At 34.3% G+C, this 20257-nt stretch overlaps 1 protein-coding gene across 1 annotated transcript in view; it reads right to left on the bottom strand.

Moving 5' to 3' along the window:
* The window catches only part of LOC118735654 (transcriptional regulator prz1), a 77327-nt gene extending 58992 nt beyond the window's left edge, over positions 1-18335 (bottom strand). The window contains exon 1 of the mRNA XM_036465541.1: positions 17815-18335. Within this exon, the coding sequence (XP_036321434.1) occupies positions 17815-18304 (490 nt within the window). The 5' untranslated portion in view covers positions 18305-18335. The remainder of the gene's footprint in view (positions 1-17814) is intronic.
* Positions 18336-20257: the final 1922 nt, after the last annotated feature.

Consider the following 20257-nt stretch of genomic DNA (forward strand, 5'->3'; position numbering starts at 1 on the left):
TTTTTTTTTTTTTTTTTTTTTTATGTATGTTACCGCATAACTTTGGACCACGGAAAGGTAGTGTCTCAGAGGTGGTCCCATACTAATCTGGTTAAGATCCGATCAGCGGATCATGAGATATATATATATATATTTTTTTTTTATATGGGAGTTGAAGTCGGTTTTTTTTTTGCTAAAAATTACTAGTTTATACCTCCCTTAGTTTTTGTGCATATGTATATTTCGTCGTATGCGACATAACATTAATGATTGGGTATGCCTTTTGTTGTGTGCGACACATCCAGGGTTGCCACTTTGGTAAATTGTTACCAAAATTGGTAGAAAAAATTTGGGTTGGTAATAAGGTAAATTTTTTCTCATTTAGGTAGATTTTTGATGAACTTTCCGTTCCCGATTTATTGTTCGTAGTTATCTTTAAATATATTATAAATTTCTTTGCATACTTTTTATATAATTACATACGTATAAATGTATATCTATATAAGGCGAACATATCGCGCTCCATTCAAAACTAATTTTACTGTAATCCCGAGGAACTTTTGATTGCCTAAATATTTTATATGATTATTTAAATATATAGAAAAAATTTACAGGTATGTAATTACGCACCATGATTGTTCGCAACAAGAATTTAATCAACGCCATTTTTTATCAATGGAAAAAAAATAAAAAAAATCAATGAGAATTTTAAGCAGCACATTTTTGGCTATACTCAAATAGTATTTGCTTTAAAACTCCATACCTCAAATTGTTCTAAAAACTCTGAGTAAAAAATTCGAAATTTAGACCAAAATTTTTGGAATTTTTCTATATGTTGTATATAGTTTGAATCCTCGATTTTTATGGATTTAGTTAAAGCAGCAAACAACTTTTACTCGAAAAATATTGCGAATATTAAAAAAAATCACTTTTTTGAGTCACTGTATTTGTCTATAATAACTCGAGTTGAAGTTTTTCAAATAATAAAGTTTCATTGTTGCCTCTAGTTTCATCACTTCCGCTTTTGGTTGAAGGAAACTGAGAATATGCCAATAATACGACCCAAATACCGTATAATTAGTTAAATAAAACGTTCTTAAGAACAATTTTAATTCTTATTGAAATAACTAAAAATAAAAACTATAGTTTTAATTAAAATAAATAAAAAAATAATAAAACTATAGTTTTTATTAAAATAATTATAAAACAGTTATTGGTAGATATTTCCCACATTTGGTAGATTTTTTTCTAGTCGATGGTAAATATTTTTTTTCGTCAGTGGCAACCCTGGACACATCCCTGCAGGGAAACCGCGGACTAGCGCTTCTATTCCGCACTTCGTAGACGCTTTTTCATAGCTTAGTAATACAAAACCAAAATTTGTGTCAACATTTTAACATCTTGCTAATTCAGCTAAAGCCAAAGGTATGTAAACGTACATTTCTTAAAATCATTCAACCAAATTTAATTTCAAATTGAAAAAACATTTCTTTGAAAATATAGTTTAAAATCGCACACACGGAAGAACCGAAAAGATTGAAAAATCATGATACTTTTTTCTTTCGTCTGCCGATTTTAGAACTGGTTCGGAACTACACAATTTAGGACTACTTCGGAACTATTGAAAAAGCGATGCAGTTGGGGGCAATTGACAATTCCTAGAACATCGCCATGTTAAATTCGGCAGTTGTTTGCATGCAAAAGAGATTTATCGCGAACCAGTACTGCATCTAAATGTACTAAAAACGCACCAGGCTCAAAACTAGCCTACAAGAATTGTGTGATGGAAACTAACACATTCTCATTTACCTTACTAACACATTTACAAATTTTGCATTGGTTAAAAAGAGACAACTAAATAATGCCATCATAAGTCGGAGGAAGACGGAAGATCACATGTACACAAATGTTTACATCAGATTTTTTACACTGCCCTTTAGAATTTGATAGAGACTTGTGGGTAGCCAGTGACAGAAAGCTCTATCAGTCTTGCACACTCAAATGATTTGTCAAAAGATAGTCACTGTCCTTGCAGGGTAGAGATTTTCCCCACAGGGATATGACAAATTCCCATACATACGTACTTTTTTTAATCATAAGACATTTGTCGTATGTACATCAAAACTTTGAATATTTACGACAATTTGACGATCCTCTGCTATATCGACACAATTAAAATTGGAAATTAAACTAAGTAGCTATTTTTTTTTTTTTTTTTTTTTTACTTTAGCTTTCACTCAGTTTCCAATGAAATGAAAGAAATAAAAATGTAAAAAATAAAACATTGTTTTGTAACATACGACATCCATTCTCTGAGCCGACGATATGTAGAGCTACAAAAGTACCGATAGTGATATGTACCATTAGATAGTTTCGATAGGTAGCATCGTTTAGAGCTGAAAAGCATACTCTACGTGTAGGAGAAAAACTAAACTTGTGTTCTTATTTTGAGGCCGCAAAACTCGAAAAAATTGAAAGATGGAGTCTGTAGTCGACACTGGTCTCTTTTCTAGATCTACGGGTAGGGATGAAAAGATACGACTAAATACAAGTACATACTCGTTACTATTCGTACGATACGAAGTAAAAAACTTAACGGCTAATGTTAAATTGTAAAAAGTGTGCATTGAAAGAGTATCATTGAAAAAGGGTCACAGATTTTTACTGTCCATTTTTTATCCACCTTTTCCACTTGTCAGCGTAAATTTGTTTAACGAACGAAAGAGATATTTTCGATTTCCAAAAATCAAATTTATCTTTTGTTCATAAAATTTAAAAATTTGTTGACAACAACAATTTTTGGCCCACTCCCAAATGACAAAAAATAAAACTATGCCCAATTTTAAAATTGCTGTAAAAATATATATGTATGTCCAGTTTATAAATAACTAAAAATTATGCCCAATTTGTGTTGGCCAAAAATTACAACAACAATTTAACACTTTATGTCCTGCTCCCAAATAATCTACAATTTATGATCCGATTTTTTGCCTCAAAAAATCATGTAAAATTTTAAAATGGCTATAAAATTATTTCCAGCCCTCAATAAACCACTTTTTAAATATGTAATCAAAAATGTTGAGATTTTGAGTTTCCATTTTATGCAAAATTATGTTCAATTTTCAAGTTGTCATATATGTATTTATACCCAATTTTTAAGTTAGCAAAAATGTATCTAGGCATATTAAATTTTTTAATGAACCAAAATATAATATCAAATTTTTAAATTGCCTACAAATTATATCTGGTCCTTGAGTAACCAAAACATATGTATGCCAAGTTTTTAAGTTATAAAAAATATGTATAGTCCTTAAGTAACCAAAACCCTACGGCCAGTTTTTAAATCACCCAAAATTTAAGTTAATTTTTTTAAATTAGCAAATTCTGTATGTATGTCTACTGCTTAAGTAACCAAAAGTGTACGCCCAGTTTTTGAATCACCAATACTTTTTCTCCAACCTTTTCAAAATTTTAAATGACAAAGAATTTATAACCACTTTTTAGTATACCAGTTTTTTAAAATTGTCAAATTTTTTTCCTCATTTCATACTGCTCAATAATTTATATGCATGTAAAAATAAAACATTTAAAGATATTACAAAATTTAATAAAATTTTTATTTTTTTCTTCAATCTATTCTAGCTGCTTTCACCAAAGTGGAAATTTAATTACATCAAAAATCCTGCGAAATGTATATACATATATGTATGTACATATGTACATACGTGTAAACAGCCGAAGCGTATATGCCACTATGGCAGTTGAGAGGTAAGCCTAGAAAACGCCTGCGCGGTTGATGGTGTGAATTGTTGAAAAGTAATCACATTTCAGTTGTTTAAGCCAGAAAGATTTTTGGGCAATACACAGCTGTCAGTATCACATGACAAACAAGCGGGGAAAAAGTTGCAAAAAAATCAAAAAAAAATACATATGTACATATATGTATGTATATTAGACTGCATCACTCCCTACACAAAAAAAAAAATCGGTACGGGTTTTCCATTGTAATTATAAAATCTATTATATTTTAAGACGTCCACCAAAATATTTCGGAAAAATATTAAGATTTAAGCGAGCTGGACCGATTTGTAAATACCTCCAAAAATGGAGTTTTTTATGAATAAAAATAGTTTCTTAAAGATGTGTTTTTTGGAAAAATCCCCTCAAATGACAAATCGGTTTAAGCTTAAAAACTTTACATAAAAATACTTAAAAAAAAATAAAAAACTAAAATCTTGAACGGAATTGTAATAATGAGATTTTTGATGTTGTTTTCTTTCACTTTTTTCAGAGATTGGTATAAGAAAAACTTGAATAACTGAACCTAAGCTCTTCCGATTTAGACTTGTGAGGTATCATTGGAAAGGTATTTGTATTGTTTGTTAAGAAGCTCATTCAAAGGATTAAAGAGAAAGGTAGGATGAACGAACATCATTCAAAGTTGAATTAAGATGTGTTGGTATTTGAAAAAAAAAAAACAAATATTGGGACACGAATGACTTTTTTGTACATAAATAAAAACAGAGGAAAAAATAAAAAATAAAATAAAAAAAAAATAAAAAAAAATTGGGAACACGAATAACTTTTTTGCACATAAATCAAAAAATAGTGGGAAAATGCCTTTCTACTTTTGACCCAGTTATTTAAGTTTTTCGCAAATCAATCTTCGAAATAAGTAGTAAAACAGCATCAAAAATCTCATTATTAACGTTCCCGTTGAAAAGATTTTTAAATATTTTTTAAGCCTAATCTGTTTTGTCATCCGAGGCGACTTTTTTCAAAAAGTTCTTTAAGAAACTATTTTTATTCATAAAAAAACTCCATTTTTGGAGGTATTTTCAAATCGGTCCATCTCGCTTAAATCTTAATATTTTTTCGAAATATTTTGGTTGACCTCTTAAAATATAGTAAATTTTGTAATTCCGGCGGAAAACCGCACCTTTCTTTTGGTGATGCGGTCTAATGTATATAAATACATATGTAACACATATGCGTGAAACGGCAGCAGGCATATGTACATACATTCATACATATGTATGTATATACGAAATACCCGTATCCACAAAAATTGTGCAGAAAAAAGTGACAGCACAAATCCATATTGTAAGTCGGCGTTGAGCTTTGTTGCTCTGGCGCTCATCGTCATCAACTTTGTGAGACATAATATGTACATATAAAATGCGGGTGTAACGCATTTACATACATACATATGCAAATACAAATGCACATATGTATAGTTTATATATAAACATATACATACATATGTACATAGGTAAATATATATATATAGATTTATCTATGTAAGATACAAATTTACATTCATTTCCACCAACGAACATCGCACGTAAAAAAAACATGTCCTGTGGCAACGCGCTACTTGAGTAAACAATGTAAATACGCTATAATACTATTTGCAGAAATTAAACGTGAAAAACATCTCTTAAATTTAATTGAAAATATTTTATTAATATTCAGTTTCCAAAATGTGATCTATGAATAATTTTTTAACAGGGTTGCCATCACTCAAAGAATAAAATAAAAAAGAAATGATTTTTAAATATACCAAATGTAACCATTTTTATGAATACTCATAAGTTTATTTAAACATAATTTTTTTTATTTTATTCTTTGATAGGTAGTAACTCTGCTCAAAAACTATTCATAGATGACATTTTTTTGAAATAGTACGATGATGCCTTGTTTGGATATGTTCCATAACAACTTTGAATTGAGCCAGTGGCCGGTTTTGTAACCAGTAAGAATATGTTGCTACCTCCGGTCCCCTTTAAAAGCGTCGATTAAAAAAATAAACTTCTTCACATAATTTGAGTGTCGTGGTAGTTTCAATGGAGATGGCGTTCATCAGTTTATTATCCATGGTGTCCATTGTAAATGCTTAAACTGAGTGTAATTTAAGGGGGACACTTCCCGCTAACCAGAGCTATTCTATCCTAAGCGGGTGAAATTAAGTGAGCCTCCGATAGTGCAACTTTTCTTTTCTCCGTCAGCCCGCACCATCAAAAAGAACATGTGGTTCCTCGCGTGATCATCAAGCGCAATATATTTCTCTGCTTACAGATTTCCAACAATTTCCTTTGTTCCTTTGTCCATAGGGGCCCATTACGAACCCGAAAAGCGAAGGTTACATACATACATACCACGATTGAGAGAATACAAAGGTTGCGCCGATCTCGGACCGCTATTCCTCTCTTAACGAATTTGACAGAATCGTTGTTTGCATGACGTCACACTGGTGCAACTTGTTTACGTTTTCCTTGCAACATTTTTTCTTCTTCTTCCATTCTTGCTCACGTTTTGGCATTTCTCTCTCGCAATTGCACCAGTGTGACGTCACGCAAAAGTTATTCTCAAAAATCCTCTCTGATAGGCGCAATCTTGTATTCTATCATTCTTGCATACATACATATATGTGAGCTCCGCGAGCACATCTGCGCTCTTAAATTCGCCTGCTTGTCATCGCCGACATGCAACCATTGATGCTCGCGGAACTATGCTGTCGCTAGAAGCCAACCTCTCAGTCAAACGCTGCTCTCGAAACTCGCCTCTTAAATGCTTCTCCTTCATACCAAGACGAATCTATACAAGGTGGTGTTATCGGATCCGCTGATTTTACGGCGAATTTGTACCTTTTGTCAAAATAATGTGTTTCTTGTAATTTGGTTATGTAATGATTGTCAATGTGCGTATAATTTGTTGTTGTAATTTTTGTTTTTGTTCTTTTAACACCACCATGTATAAATTCGCCTTGCTCCATACTGTTCTGAATTGAGCTAGGAAATTGTACAGTATTTCGATTTGCTCGCAGAATACCATTCAATGTCGAACCGCGACCTACCTTACCATCTCTTTAACCCAAATAAAGCGCTCGCTCTGGGTCGTCTACGGCTCCCGAGCGCTGTACAATAAATAACTCCGCCTTGTATTTCCATAGAACTTCCCTCCACTCTCTATTTCGCACATGCCTATACTTTAAGCTTGGCGGCCGCTATAGTGTAGTGGTTAGCCGTGCGCGGTACCACTCCACGGGGCCTGGGTTCAAGCCCGGTTCAACCCAACAAAAAAAAAAAAAAAAAAAAAAAAACAATTTTTTTCTAATTGCGGTTGCCTCTCGACTGGCAATGACATGCCTCCGAGTGTATTTCCGCCAGGAAAAACTGCTGCTCATAAAAATACAATCGCTGTTCGGAGTCGGCGTAAAACTGTAGATCCCTCCCTTTATAGTGCGATAACATCAAGCGTACGCCACAAATCGTAGGAGAAGTTTGGCCAAAAACTATTATCATTATATTATATTATGCCGAGCTCACAGATGGGGAGCAATTTTAGCGTGCCAAAAGTCATTTTAAAATTTTGCCTTCAAATTTTCTGGTATTCTCTGAAATTGAATTGTATAAGAGTAGTTGTTAAATTCAAGACAAACTTATTTTACAGAAATTCCTCTAACTCTATTTGTATAATTTCCTTTTGCAACTTCTTTTTGTGCTGACCTTACTGATTGGTAGAGCTGTTTTCGCGGGTTATGTCTTGATCCTAAACTTTTGGGCATGTTCGAGGCACGTAATAACTTGCTATCTCCATTAGCGTACAAAAAATGGTAGAAGTTGATACATTTTTTAAAAGAAACCATATCAGATTGTTTTAACTCATATAGGATTGAAACATGGCGAATTCATATAAGATGGTGTTGCCAGAGCAGCAGGATTTTCGCCTCGGTGGTTCTTAATGTCGAAATAATGTATTTGTTGTAATTCTTACTGGCATTGTGCGTCAAATTTGTTAGATAGTGTAGTTTTTTTTTTTTTGTACTCGCGCTTTCACCTAATATGAATTCGCCTTGAGACAAATTGTATTTTTATATAAAACAACAAAAATGTATTTCCCATGAATAAAATATTCATCAGAAAGCCTATACATAAAACTGGTCAATCGGTCAATCACAGCATCCGTTATTGAACGAAATTTGAGTCGAATCGAATGAAATAAAATGGCAGCTTTCTCCTTTTCAATTTGAATTGAAAAGGCGAAGTCGCTACCGAATGCTTGAAAAGAAATTTCGTATAAAATTTGATTCGATCACGGATGCCCTCATTCGGGCCTTGTATTAATTTCATAGGAGGGAGGCTCAAACGATTATTCTCCGTCAAAGTTATCTTTTCATTTTTATTAAGTGCTGGTTTCTCCAACTCAACTTAACTTAGTTCAGCCACTTTTTGGACTTAAGTCACAAGTTAGCCTACGTTTTACACAGCTTATTCTTGACTAAGTCAAGAAAATTGGCTTAACTAAGTTAAGTTGAGTTGGAGAAACCAGCCCTTAAGGTGTGTTCGATGACAAAATATATGCATATCTATCGTCGATGTTTTTGCAAAAACGCCGTTTATTTAAATCTCTTTGTTTTCTTGTCGCAAAACATTGGTCGATTTTTAGCCTTTGTTGGTAAAAATGGTAGACAAAATAATATAGCTAAAAAGTTGGTAGATCTACCAATAAAGTGGTAAAGTCCGTGCACTGAACAACCGATATCTCCTGCTATCTAACTCCTGCGATTGCGATGAGCGGTCTTCACAAGCTTCTATCGCAGCCGATGAACAATCGGTAATGGAGAAAGCAAGTGAAAGCGGCAACACTGTTGCAACTGCCCAACTGATAAAACGTTGCTTGAAATTCACACCGAACGTAATACATACTTTAATTATTCGCGCAACACTGCGGCTGTGATTGCAACTCGAACAAGGGCTTTTATTTAGATCAGTTACTATCAAAATCAGCAGCTGTCCGCGAACATAGATTTTGTGAGCCCTTTGTAGATCATGCACAACCAAAGACAGCTTTTAACTTCTGCGTGTCCATATAAAATGACTTTGAAGATTTTTTATAAGCGCACACAGGATAAAAGCTTTATCTGGTAGTCGGCGGTATAGATGAAAATGGAGTTAAAGCTTTTGGCTATATTCATAAAAGATAAAGTGGCTTTAAAAAAGCTCTATAAAATTATATTTTCATACAGTTTTTATATTTACAAGGCATTTCAAGTTTCCTTCTTTTTTTTTGTGAATTTCTTTGTCCTTTACTCTGTGCGGGTGCATACTAAATGTAAGTTAATCAGACACGGCCAAACCACATCCTGCGGGATGAACTCATTGAGAGTTAGGGCCGTTTTCACCATCTCTGGTTAACACTAATCTCCAGTTAAACATCGTTACCGACGGTACTGACTCCATTAATTTAACATTGGGTCGGTAACGTCGGTAACAATGTTTAACTGGGGATTAGTGTTAACCAGAGATGGTGAAAACGGCCATAAAAGTTCTCTCGGGCCTAACTGGAATACTCCGTGGGAGAAGCTTTTTGAAGCTTTCTAATGCTTTCCATAGATTTCATATGGGAGCTAACAGAATTAAAGCTCCCCTGATATTCACTGATAGAAATCAATGGAATGTTTTAAAAAGTTTCAAATATGGCTGTGTTTTGGTCCTGAATGCATACAACCATAGCTTGATGATGGACACCCACGTAACGCCTTGACCACGGCCAATGCTTTTTAACTTTTCAAGCTTTGTATTTTTTTTTTTATTTTTTTTTGTATTCCTTTCGTAAAATGGTGAATTTTCACTGACTAAGATATTCGTGTACCACGGATGAAAGCATAAGATTGAACAAACACAGGAAAGCTCTTTAAGAGTCGCTTTTTTCGATTTTGCAAATTTGTTTTATAAACCAATAATTTTTAAGCAAAAAACAAAACCGACCTCAATTCTCATATACAAATTTAAGATTACCGTTAATTTCTTTTAATTAGTATGGAACTACCTTTCCGATAGAAAAAGTATTATGGAAATCGGTTGACGTGATCAAAAGTTATGCGGTAACAAACATAAAAAAAAAATTCAAAAAAATATTCCGACGTATTGATAACCTTCTCCTTTTTTGAAGTCGGATAAAAATAAGTGCGTAGAATAAATGGAGATATGTAGTACATATGTATATGTATATTGTAAGTACACACCATTTTGGTTGGGCATTTACTTGCCTCTGTCGCTACAACATAAATGCAATTCAATATCCAAAACAGCACTTCGCTACAAAAAAAACATACGTACATTAGGATGAATCACTCTCCCTACAAAAAAAGCGGTACTCTTTTTCCATCGAAATCAAAAACTTATTATATTTTAAGACATCCGCAAAAATAATTTGGAAAAATATTAAGATCTACATGAGTTGGACCGATTTGAAAACACTTGCAAAAATCGTTTTTTTTTTATTAAAAAAAAACAGTAGTTTTAACAAATATTATTCTCAAAAATCACTTTAGATGAAAGAAGAGTTTTAGCTTAAAAAGTCTGAATGAAAATGTTTGAAAAGTTTATCAACGGAAAATAACGAGATTTTTGGAGGTATTTTCAAATCGGGCCAGCTTAGTAAGATAAGATATAAAATTTTTTCAAAATATTTTTGCGGAAGTCTTAAAATGTAAAAAGTTGTGTAGTTCCCGTGGAAAAGTCAATTTTTTTTTTTTTTACGAGGCATCCTAATGCGCATACATAAGTATACTTGTATATATGCATTTGTATCTCAGCATACGAGCAATAAGTGTAGCGCACTGATACACAGGTTAGTTAGTCACCCACGCCATACAGCGGACTTTAACAAAAGCATTACCCGCAAATGCGCCATTTTCACAAATCTGTTGTCCTCGCTACATTTGCGCTTCATGCCATCCGCAAAGTTCTCCCCACCAAGCTCCAACCATGCCTCCATGCTGTGTTTGTACAACTCTTCAAATGCTATTTTTCGCTTACAAATGTACATACATATGTATATATTTGATATACATATATAGTATGTACATAATACTACATATCTACACACATACGAGTATTTCAATCCATGTTTACCAGCACTCAGCTTCATGTATCCTGCTGATATGGATTTTTCAATCAAAAAATCTTTGCATATTCGTGCTTTTTTCGTGCTTTTTTGTTTTTGATTTCATCGTTGCTGTTGTTGTTGTTGTTGTTTTTTATCTTCTCAACGCCTTTTACCATGTTTTCCATGTTCATGTCGTCGTCCGCTTGGGAGATTTCCACTGCCAGCTCAGCGCGCAATGATCCACAAACGGAATAATGGATTTTTGGATTTTCTCTTTGTCCGTCTGTTATAATTGTCCTGCGCTGTATATATACACACATATGCACATAGATTTTAGTGCTGCATTGTTGGCGGACTGTGCGCTTTAAAATCACACATTACTCAAATTAATTTTAATTTTTTTTCCTCCTGTTTTCGTGCATTTTTCATGTTTTTGCCATTTCACTTTGTGCTTTGCCTTTGCTTTGGCTATTGTTGTTGTTGTTTTTACTATACTTTTTGTATGTGCTCTTTTGGCGCTGTCAACGCGTGGCTCATCGTCGCCAGTTTTAATTAACTGGGGAGTACACAACAACTCCGCAGGCTAGTAGTTGGGTGCCGGCGGCGGCGACAGTTGGCGAATTGATGAAACTCATCAGGTGAAATGTGGCGGTGTTTTAAAGTTTTGCCAAGTTTAATTTTTTACGTTTTTTTTTTTTTTTGCTTTAAATTCACACTTAAAAACATATGCGGTATCTAAAGAACTTTTTGCGAATTTTAGCGCTTAAAATTATTTTGCTTTTTGAAGCATTTTCTTTTGTTATGGTAAACAAATGAAGCTTTTTTTTCAATTATAAGTTTACACTGAATTTTGACAGTTCATTTACCGTCCATTGTCCCAGATAGATTTGCACTACGACTTTGTGTCTATTATGCCCTCAAGACTCATTACAAAAATCTCGCCTAGAAAGAGGTGCAATGTGGTCTCCGCCGCCGTATTACAGTAGGGGCAATGGTCATCTGAGTTAATTCCTAGGCTGTTTGGGTGGGTTTGGAGCTTGCAATGGCACATCAGTATACCTGTAATATGTCTTGGCTTATCTTTGGAAGAATGCTTAACTTCATTAATTTGTTGGATTTGCAACTTCCTATACAATGTGCTCTTCTAAGCAGCTGCTCCTCTGCTCTTAACCCTGAGTCTGAATGTAAGTGGTCCGTTAGCAAGGAAGAGTTCTGGTTCTATTAGCCGGGCAGCTGCAGTTGCACTTGTTAGTCTGTCAGCCTCCTAGTAACCCCCTGTATGCCTTTATGAACCGAGATCCATATCAGTCGTGTTGCGTGGTGTTCCCATAGGGTGTTAAATTTTCTACACATGCCCATATTATGCGTGAATCATTTGTACAAAATACGTCTATAGATTGTGCAGTAAATGATTAAAACCTCTTTATATATGGAAAAAAAAGTATAGAATTTTATTTCAAATTTCAAAAATTTACTTTCTACAAAAACTCGCTCTCTCAAACTCGGCTGTATGTAACTTAGGGCTCATATTCTTCTAAATGAAAATTAAAATATTTTTTCAGAAAAAATCTCCTTTGCGGAATATTTTCGCGCAAAACTTTGTGGCTACGAATTGGAAACATTTTTATGAAGTAATAACACCGCCTTTACGTTTTGGCTGCTTTATTCAATGAAAAGCTAAAATGTACATATAAAGCTTTGTCGAATACGTGAAAAATCTTTCATCTCGCTGTTATTACTTCATCTCGTACAATTCCCCTATGCTTTTGAAAAGTGGTTTTTCTAAAAAAAAAAACAAGTTAAGCTTTTTCTATGTAAAAAGTTTAATTAAAGCTTTTCTATTTGTCTGATATGTAAATATTTAAAAAAGAACATTTCTCACAAACTTTCAACTTTTTTTAATAGATTTCCACTGATCTTTTTTCTCTGCTTAGAAGTTTGGATCAAAAGCTCCTTTTTTACCTTTTTCATAAAAAAACAAACTTGTTCGGTGTAAAAATTTCAGAAAAGTTTTGTTTTATTTATTTTAATTTTTTTTCTATGATAATGTGAAATTATTTGTGTTTAAAATTAAATAAAAACATGTAACGACTTTTTTTAGACTTTTCCTAAGCACATCTCAAAAGCTATGTTTTTTCTGCTTCAAAGCTTTCAAAAAAGATTTTCCCACTTTTCAGCCATTGAGCAAAGTAAAAGCTTTTCTTATGGAAATAATTCAAAAATGTTTTTTTTTTTACTTTTCCATTCATTTAATGTTTCTACGTATAAGATTACGCATTTTCTAGGTATACTTTTCAAACCAGCTTAAACTTTTTAATTGTTTGTTTGGGAAAATTTAAAAAAAAAGCTTTTATACTTTTCCTGAATTTGAGAAAATACGTGGTTTGCGTAAAAATATTTTATGAAGCTTTTTTTAAGTAATTTTGCTATAAATTGGGTTTTTGGTATATGTAAGAGTTTAGTTTTTCTGTGTATTTAAAATATACTACCCCTGCCTACCTTTAGTTCATACATACTGAAAAATATTTCCGCTTCAAGATTGAATGAACTAAAAAAGTGAAGTGTATGACTACAACCAGCTTTTTTATAGAAAATCAAGCTTCGTCGGTTTTTTTTTATTCTTTCCAAGAAAACTTTTTTTTTGAAAAAATTCAGAACAGCTTTTTTAAATTTATGAGGAAATATTGTGGAAAGCTTCGTCGCAATTTTTTTAATTTGTTTAGAAATTTTTTCCACCAAGAAAAGTTTTTTTTCTGAAAAAATTCAGAACAGCTCTTTTAAATTTTTGAGATAATACGACTTTCCCCTCTAAGATAAATGTAAAAAAATGCCCCTTTAACTGTCTAATGCATTTTAAATTTTGATAAAACTAAGGCTTTTTGAATGTAAAACTTATTATTTCTTTTTTTTTTAAGTTAGTTTAATTAATTTTTTGTTGAAAAGTCAGGCTTTGTAAAAATATTCTATTTTAAATTTTTTTTAACAGATTTTTTGTCAAGTAAATTAAGTTATGTCTAGAAAAGTTGGTGAATTCTGTAAGAAATTTTTAGAATAGCCTTTTTTATTTTTCAGTAACTGTAGAAAGTAAAGTGTATACAATTCATTTTGCACAAAAAAATTCCAAAAATGTTTTTTAACTTTTTCAATTTGTTGTTTTTTTTCTGAAAAAAGTAAAACTTTATGTATACAATTCAGACCATTTTCTTTTAACTTTTTTACTATCTTTTTAAGATACATATCTAAGTATTAAAACATCTGTTTTATTTTATTTTATATTTTTTTATTAACTTTTATCAGCACGCAGAATTTAAAAAAATAGACATTTAAGATTTTTTTTTTTTTTTTTTGAATATAGTAAAATTCTTCAAGGAACATTTTGGACCTTTAACTGCTACCACAACGTGTCCTTTTGACCCTATTTGAAAGTTAAAGGATTAAAATGGTACACACAAATTTTGAACTACAAACTCTACTAGTAAGCGGTAAGCGAAAATATACTGCAGATTTAACCAGCTGTTAGACATAGCAAGTGCAAGTCCTTTTCAAAAGTCTGTCAAACTCAAGAATTTCCAAAAGAGTTTGCAGGAGCGTTACACCTTGCATGTAAAGTGAGTTTTGAAAGCACTTTTTATTTGTGAAATCCAAACTTTCCGAAACTACTTTTTGCCTGTTTACACGGTGACAGACAGACAAGCCCACTTTCAACTATGTTACCAGACATTTTTATGCCTATAACAAAATAAATGACCTTAAAAATTTGCTAAACCTGCTAAAATGTATACAAAACAGTCACAAAATATATATTACATTAATACTTAAATACTCCATATCAGCAGAATAAATTAATTACACATATTTTTCATATTTTATTCAACATTTTTATAATTGTATACAAATTCGCAAAAAACGCGTCACATGGCAACTCTTGGTTGGTTTGACAGCACTTGCGGCAAAAATTAAAATTGCTAGTGCAGCACGAGCAAGTTGAAATTATTTCTCGAAAGCGATTTGCATAATTTCAGTTGCTGTTACACCTTGCAATTTTTATTTCCGAAAGTGATGTCTGCAAATCTGCAAAAAGGATTTTCTGGCTGTTTACACGGGAAAGTAATCTTTCGCTTTCGCATTTTGACAGCAAAACGCGTAGAAAAAGCGCTTGCATTGCCACGTTTAACCGCACTTTAAGAGTAAATACATACATACATACATATATAATATTTCATGAAAAATAATAATATTCTTTACCAAAAAGACGAAACTTTAATTCTCTTAAAAAATATGATGCTGCATCTCATCTAAAACTAAATAAATAAATAAGTATTCGGTGCTAACACATCAGCACAGCTTCTACTCCAATTTGTGGTGAGCGTTGTGGTTTTATAAGAACCCTTTTCAAGCAGAAATACCCTCGGAGGTTTACCACTGCCCGGCCAGTGGCGACCGATATTTAAAACTATTTAATTTTTTTTTAATAAATATATTTAAAACTGGCGTAGTTTTTTTTTCATTTTTTTTATGGTTTTCAGATTTTTACTGGCTTTCAATGCCTCATTTCAGAAACTTTTTTTTGGGAAGTTAAATTATTTCATAAAATACTATTTCTTTCTGTGTAAAAATTTCGAACATTAAAACATTTTAATATTTTTTTTTTTTAATTTCTCTCTGTGAAAATTCAAAAATCCTTTTTCCTTTTATAGTGGGCCCGCAAGTATACCTATGTATGTATGTGTGTGTGTAGCCTTTTAACTTTTTTTAAATTGATTTTTATATAAAATGGCACAGTTTTTAACTTTTTTTAGAAACTGTTTTTCAGATTTTTATTTTTTTCCAATTCCTTTATTTCAAAACCCTGTTTTTCTGGGAAGTTAAGTTATTTCATAAAATCCCAATTTTTTCTGTGTAAGAATGTAAAATTTTTGTTTGCCTTTTAAAAAAATTGAGAAAAAACTTAAAACAAAAAAATCTTTTTACCTTCCTTTTATTAGCTTGGAATGTAACTATGTAATATAGATGCGCCTAAAAGATGCAGCGATTTCTATTCTCAAGTTACATACCTGATGACCAGGCATGGGCAGAGAACGAGCACACGCTCAAAGAGCATGACCATCACGTGTACGCAATGTTGCCACAAAAAAATTTACCAAATACTTCAAAAACAAACGAAAAATCCTCAAAATCCGAACAAATTACTCAAAATTTTCTTATTACAGATATGAGTATTGTGTACTGCATACTAGCGTGGGCCGAAAATCCGCTTTTTTTAGAATTTTTTGTTGGTAATAGCAAAAATATGGCTCATTATGCTTAAAAAAAAACAATCTGTGTGGAATTTGGAATTTTTTGGTCAATATCCTATCCTATCGCCCAAGTCCATCAAAGTTCAATATGCTCAAAAAATATAAATTAATTAACATCTTTTTTTACTAAAATTGCACTAATATTCTAAAGTATTAGTCCTACAGAATTTGGTAAATGAACCTTTTTTGTAGAGAACCGAAGTTAGCTAAGAGAAAATTTTTTTTAGAACTTGAACTTTGATGGACTTGGGCGAGCCTAGGATATTGACCAAAAATTTTAACACTTTACAAAGATATTTTTTAGAGCATAATGAACCATATTTTTGCAATTACCAATCAAAATTCTAAAAAAAAAAAAGCTGATTTTCGGCCCCCGCTACTGCATACTATTTACAGGTTCAAATAAAGTATCACCGTTATTTTTTATGCCTTGGTTTGTATATAATATTGCAGCAACTATGTCAGTGCTCAGTCTGGTCCTCAAGTCAGTCCTACACATTTTTAAACTACTAAATATACATTCTACTGAAGCATTAGAAAAGGGCTATATTAGTAATGCAGATATATATTTTTTTTTTAATTGGGAAGCTTATATGAACCTGAAGAATCTTTTAATTCAAAAACTTTTCCTATAATTTTCTAGATCTAATGAGGAGTCAATATGAATATCCTTATGATCGTACAATGCGTGTTCTCTCCATTTGTTACTGAGATTTTGCTAATTTATAATAAGTTGAAAATATAACGATGGAATGAAAAAAATTATCAATAACATTTTGAATATTTAGCAGCAAATGCAGATGTGCTTAAGAGCGAAAAACACGAACACGACACAAGCGGCTTGTCAAACCAAGCGAAATATCGCTTTCCTTAAAGCTATTTATGTTGTGAATGGGGGTGTTTGAAGGTTTGACAAGCCGTTTGAGGGAAAAGTGAACGAAAATCAAAATTTTTTGATTTTCTGGCCGCCAGGTTTGAAGAATCTTTGACAAGCCACTTGTGTGGTGTATTTCGCTCTTTATAAAACTTCGGAAAGCTTTTTGTTCAAAAATTTGCGAATTAACAACTCTCTTGTGTAAAACATGGTTGCATTTGTTATCTGCAAATATATCGAGAGAAAATTCCTCAAAATAAAAATCCTCAAAAAATACTCAAGCGCACCCGAAATTCCTCACGTTTTGAGGAATTACTCACAAAGTGGCAACACTGCGTGTACGTATACACAAGCAAGAGCGTAATATTTTTTCTATAGAAATTAGCAATCTCAATGTACGAGCATGTTTTCGAAGTTACATTTTAAAAGTTCTTAAAATACAATTCTCAACTACAACTACAACTACAACTTGCACCAATAAAGAAAGCTTTCTATACGCGCTTAGAGCAAAAGTGCACGCTGGTCGCCATCGCTTTAGCCACGTACATATGTGGTATGTACATACATATCTTCAAATACACAACGGATTTCTTGTAAAATTCAAATTTTTTTTAGAGAATTATGAAAATTGTAAACCAACATTTTCTGCCAGCATTTAGCCACCAAAGGCGATTGATATTTTCTCACTGCCTTTCATAAAATGCACATCACTCACAGTTTGAAAAAAATCTACTTATTCTCTAAAATTTCTCGCTCTCCCACAAAACTTACCGTCGGCAATTTTCTTTTTAGGTAAAACGGCTTTAAATGCCGATACCGGCTGATAATCTTGCTGCGATTGATCACTGCGTAGCTGTTGTTGTTGTTGTTGTTGTTGTTGTTGTTGGTGGTGTTGCTGCTGTTGTTGTACGCGCTGTTGTAGTAATTGCGTTGGATTTGGTATTGTTGTAGCCATATTAGAGCGCATATTTAAATCGCGCAAAGGCATGTTGCCTGTTGTGCTGCCGCCGCCGCTGCCACCTATGCCACTGGCGCTAACAAAATTGGTAGGAAAATCAGCGGCAACAGCAGGTTTAAAATTGCCCAAACTATAATCGAGCGGTAGATGGTGTTGCTGTTGCGCGGAGCATACACTTGTTGGCGGCAATGTGGCATGTGAATGCGGCTGTGGCTGTGGCGCCGCCGGCGCTTGCAGTGGCGTTGGTTGTGTGGCAGCCGACGGCGATTGCTGTAAATTCGATTCAATTTTTACAATTTCCATTTTTGGGAATGCAGAAAGCGGAGTTTTTGATTTCTTCTTTTTTTGTTTTTGGCTTTTGGTTTGATATCACAGAAACACTAAAAATATATATCTACCTATATTTTTTTAAGGGACAGCTGCACTTGCACTTTGCTTTATTATTTTTTAGTTTAGCAGCGCTTAGCTTAAATTTAGTTATTTAATAACGCACATTTGTGGAATGTTTCTCCTGGTTCGTGTCTAATGCGAAAATTTTGAATCTTTCGTTTTTTGTTCAATTTCCACTTTTTATTATCGCTTTTGACATCGCGCGCGTGACATTTTGTAAATTTTTACAGTCACTTATTCGCATTGCACTCACACACGAGCCTATCCGCCAGTTGGTTGGTGTGTCTTCAGCGTCGTCTAATGTACTAACAGTAAAATTAATCACTGCTTCAGTGGCTACCATCTGCAACGTCGCAAACTGAGTGAAACTGATTTCCCAAAACTGACTCTGAGACTTCTCGTTGTGCGCGTACGTTTGCATGTACGCACACTTGTCGTCGTTATCGTCGTTGTTCGTTTTTGTGACGCGCCGTAACCCCCGCGCTAATGGCACTACTGTTGTCGCACTCCTCGTACCGCTGAACCTGCTGCGTTACAGCAGAGGTTGATGCTGTGTCACAGATATCCCATCAGAGTGCTGGCGCTAGCGCTGGCGATGGCAATGGTGGTTAGGCGCATAGAGCGCTTGAAAACTTTTGCGCGTAGAGCGGCGAGCAGACGCAAGAGGCGCATATGTGAATTCAGCGAGCGCACGAGATGAGTATGTAGCGCGCGTTCCAAGTGCTGGCCACAATAGCGGCAATAACATCCCCACCCAATCCAAAAAGCCAATCCGACGCTTCCAATTGATGGGATTTTTCGACTTAGATTGGAAGAAATCAAGAAAGCCAACTAACGCTAACGACCGCTACGATGAGTGCGCTTGCGGAGGGTGGCGGTGTGCTGGTAGTTGGGGACGGCGCGCGCGACGTTTGCGGAGCGTTAACGCTGGCGCCAATAGGTCGTGAGAGGCAGTGTAGCCAGAAACTGCAGGCGTGTGCTGGTGAGAGCGCGCTTATATGTACATACATATAGTGGATATAAGTGAATAGAGCGAGCGCACGCGGGCACGTATGTAGAACAAAATTTCATCCGTATTTCAGTTCATATGCAACAAAAATCTGCGCTATGTAACGCGGCGCGATTTCCAGCGACGGCCGAACTGCGATTTGCATTTAAAACCAACCGTTCTGTGGCGACCACTGTGATACCGTTCGTTTGAGTGCGGCGCACTAACTGACCGAGTGTATAATGTACAAAAATATGTAGCGCGTATAGTGTAGGAACGATCACCCACATCGGTGAATGTGTGCGTAGCGCCCATCGTTGACTGCTTGCATTCCAGAGCCGCAAAACGCCGCCGTCGCCGCAGCGCGCAGTAAATGTCACATAGCGCGCGTGTAATTGTAGCGATAACATCAACAACAACTCTGATACGAACATAAGAAAAGCAGCGAGCTGGCACTACCACCACCAACACCACCAACACCACTAAATCAGTGGTTGACAAACATCTAAACGCCCGCTGTTTCCGGCACCCTTGCGCGCGCGCTCCGCTTCCGCTTGCCTTTCATTCGCGCGCACGTTCCGACTCCATGTTTTCTGCGTCTAACGGTGTTAGGTGCGAGCGAGCGCACTATAGCGGCAACGGTTAATCTGCTAATTTCTTACTCATATAAGCGCACACTTTCCAATTGGAAGCACACTCAACGCCTGGTATTCCAATCGGAGCGCGCTCTCTGCCACAGCTCACAATGGAAGACTGCTTCCAATTAAAGTTTCCATTGCTTTTGTTATTGCAATGCCGCATACTTTCGCTCTAGTAGTGGTGGTGTTTAAAGCTATTGCAATGTTCGACTGTGATTATTCCATGATTTGCTCTAGTGG

This window comes from Rhagoletis pomonella, unplaced genomic scaffold, assembly GCF_013731165.1.
Source record: "Rhagoletis pomonella isolate Grant_MI unplaced genomic scaffold, Rhpom_1.0 Rhpom_scaffold_00003, whole genome shotgun sequence".
In the NCBI taxonomy this organism is placed as follows: Eukaryota; Metazoa; Arthropoda; class Insecta; order Diptera; family Tephritidae; genus Rhagoletis; species Rhagoletis pomonella.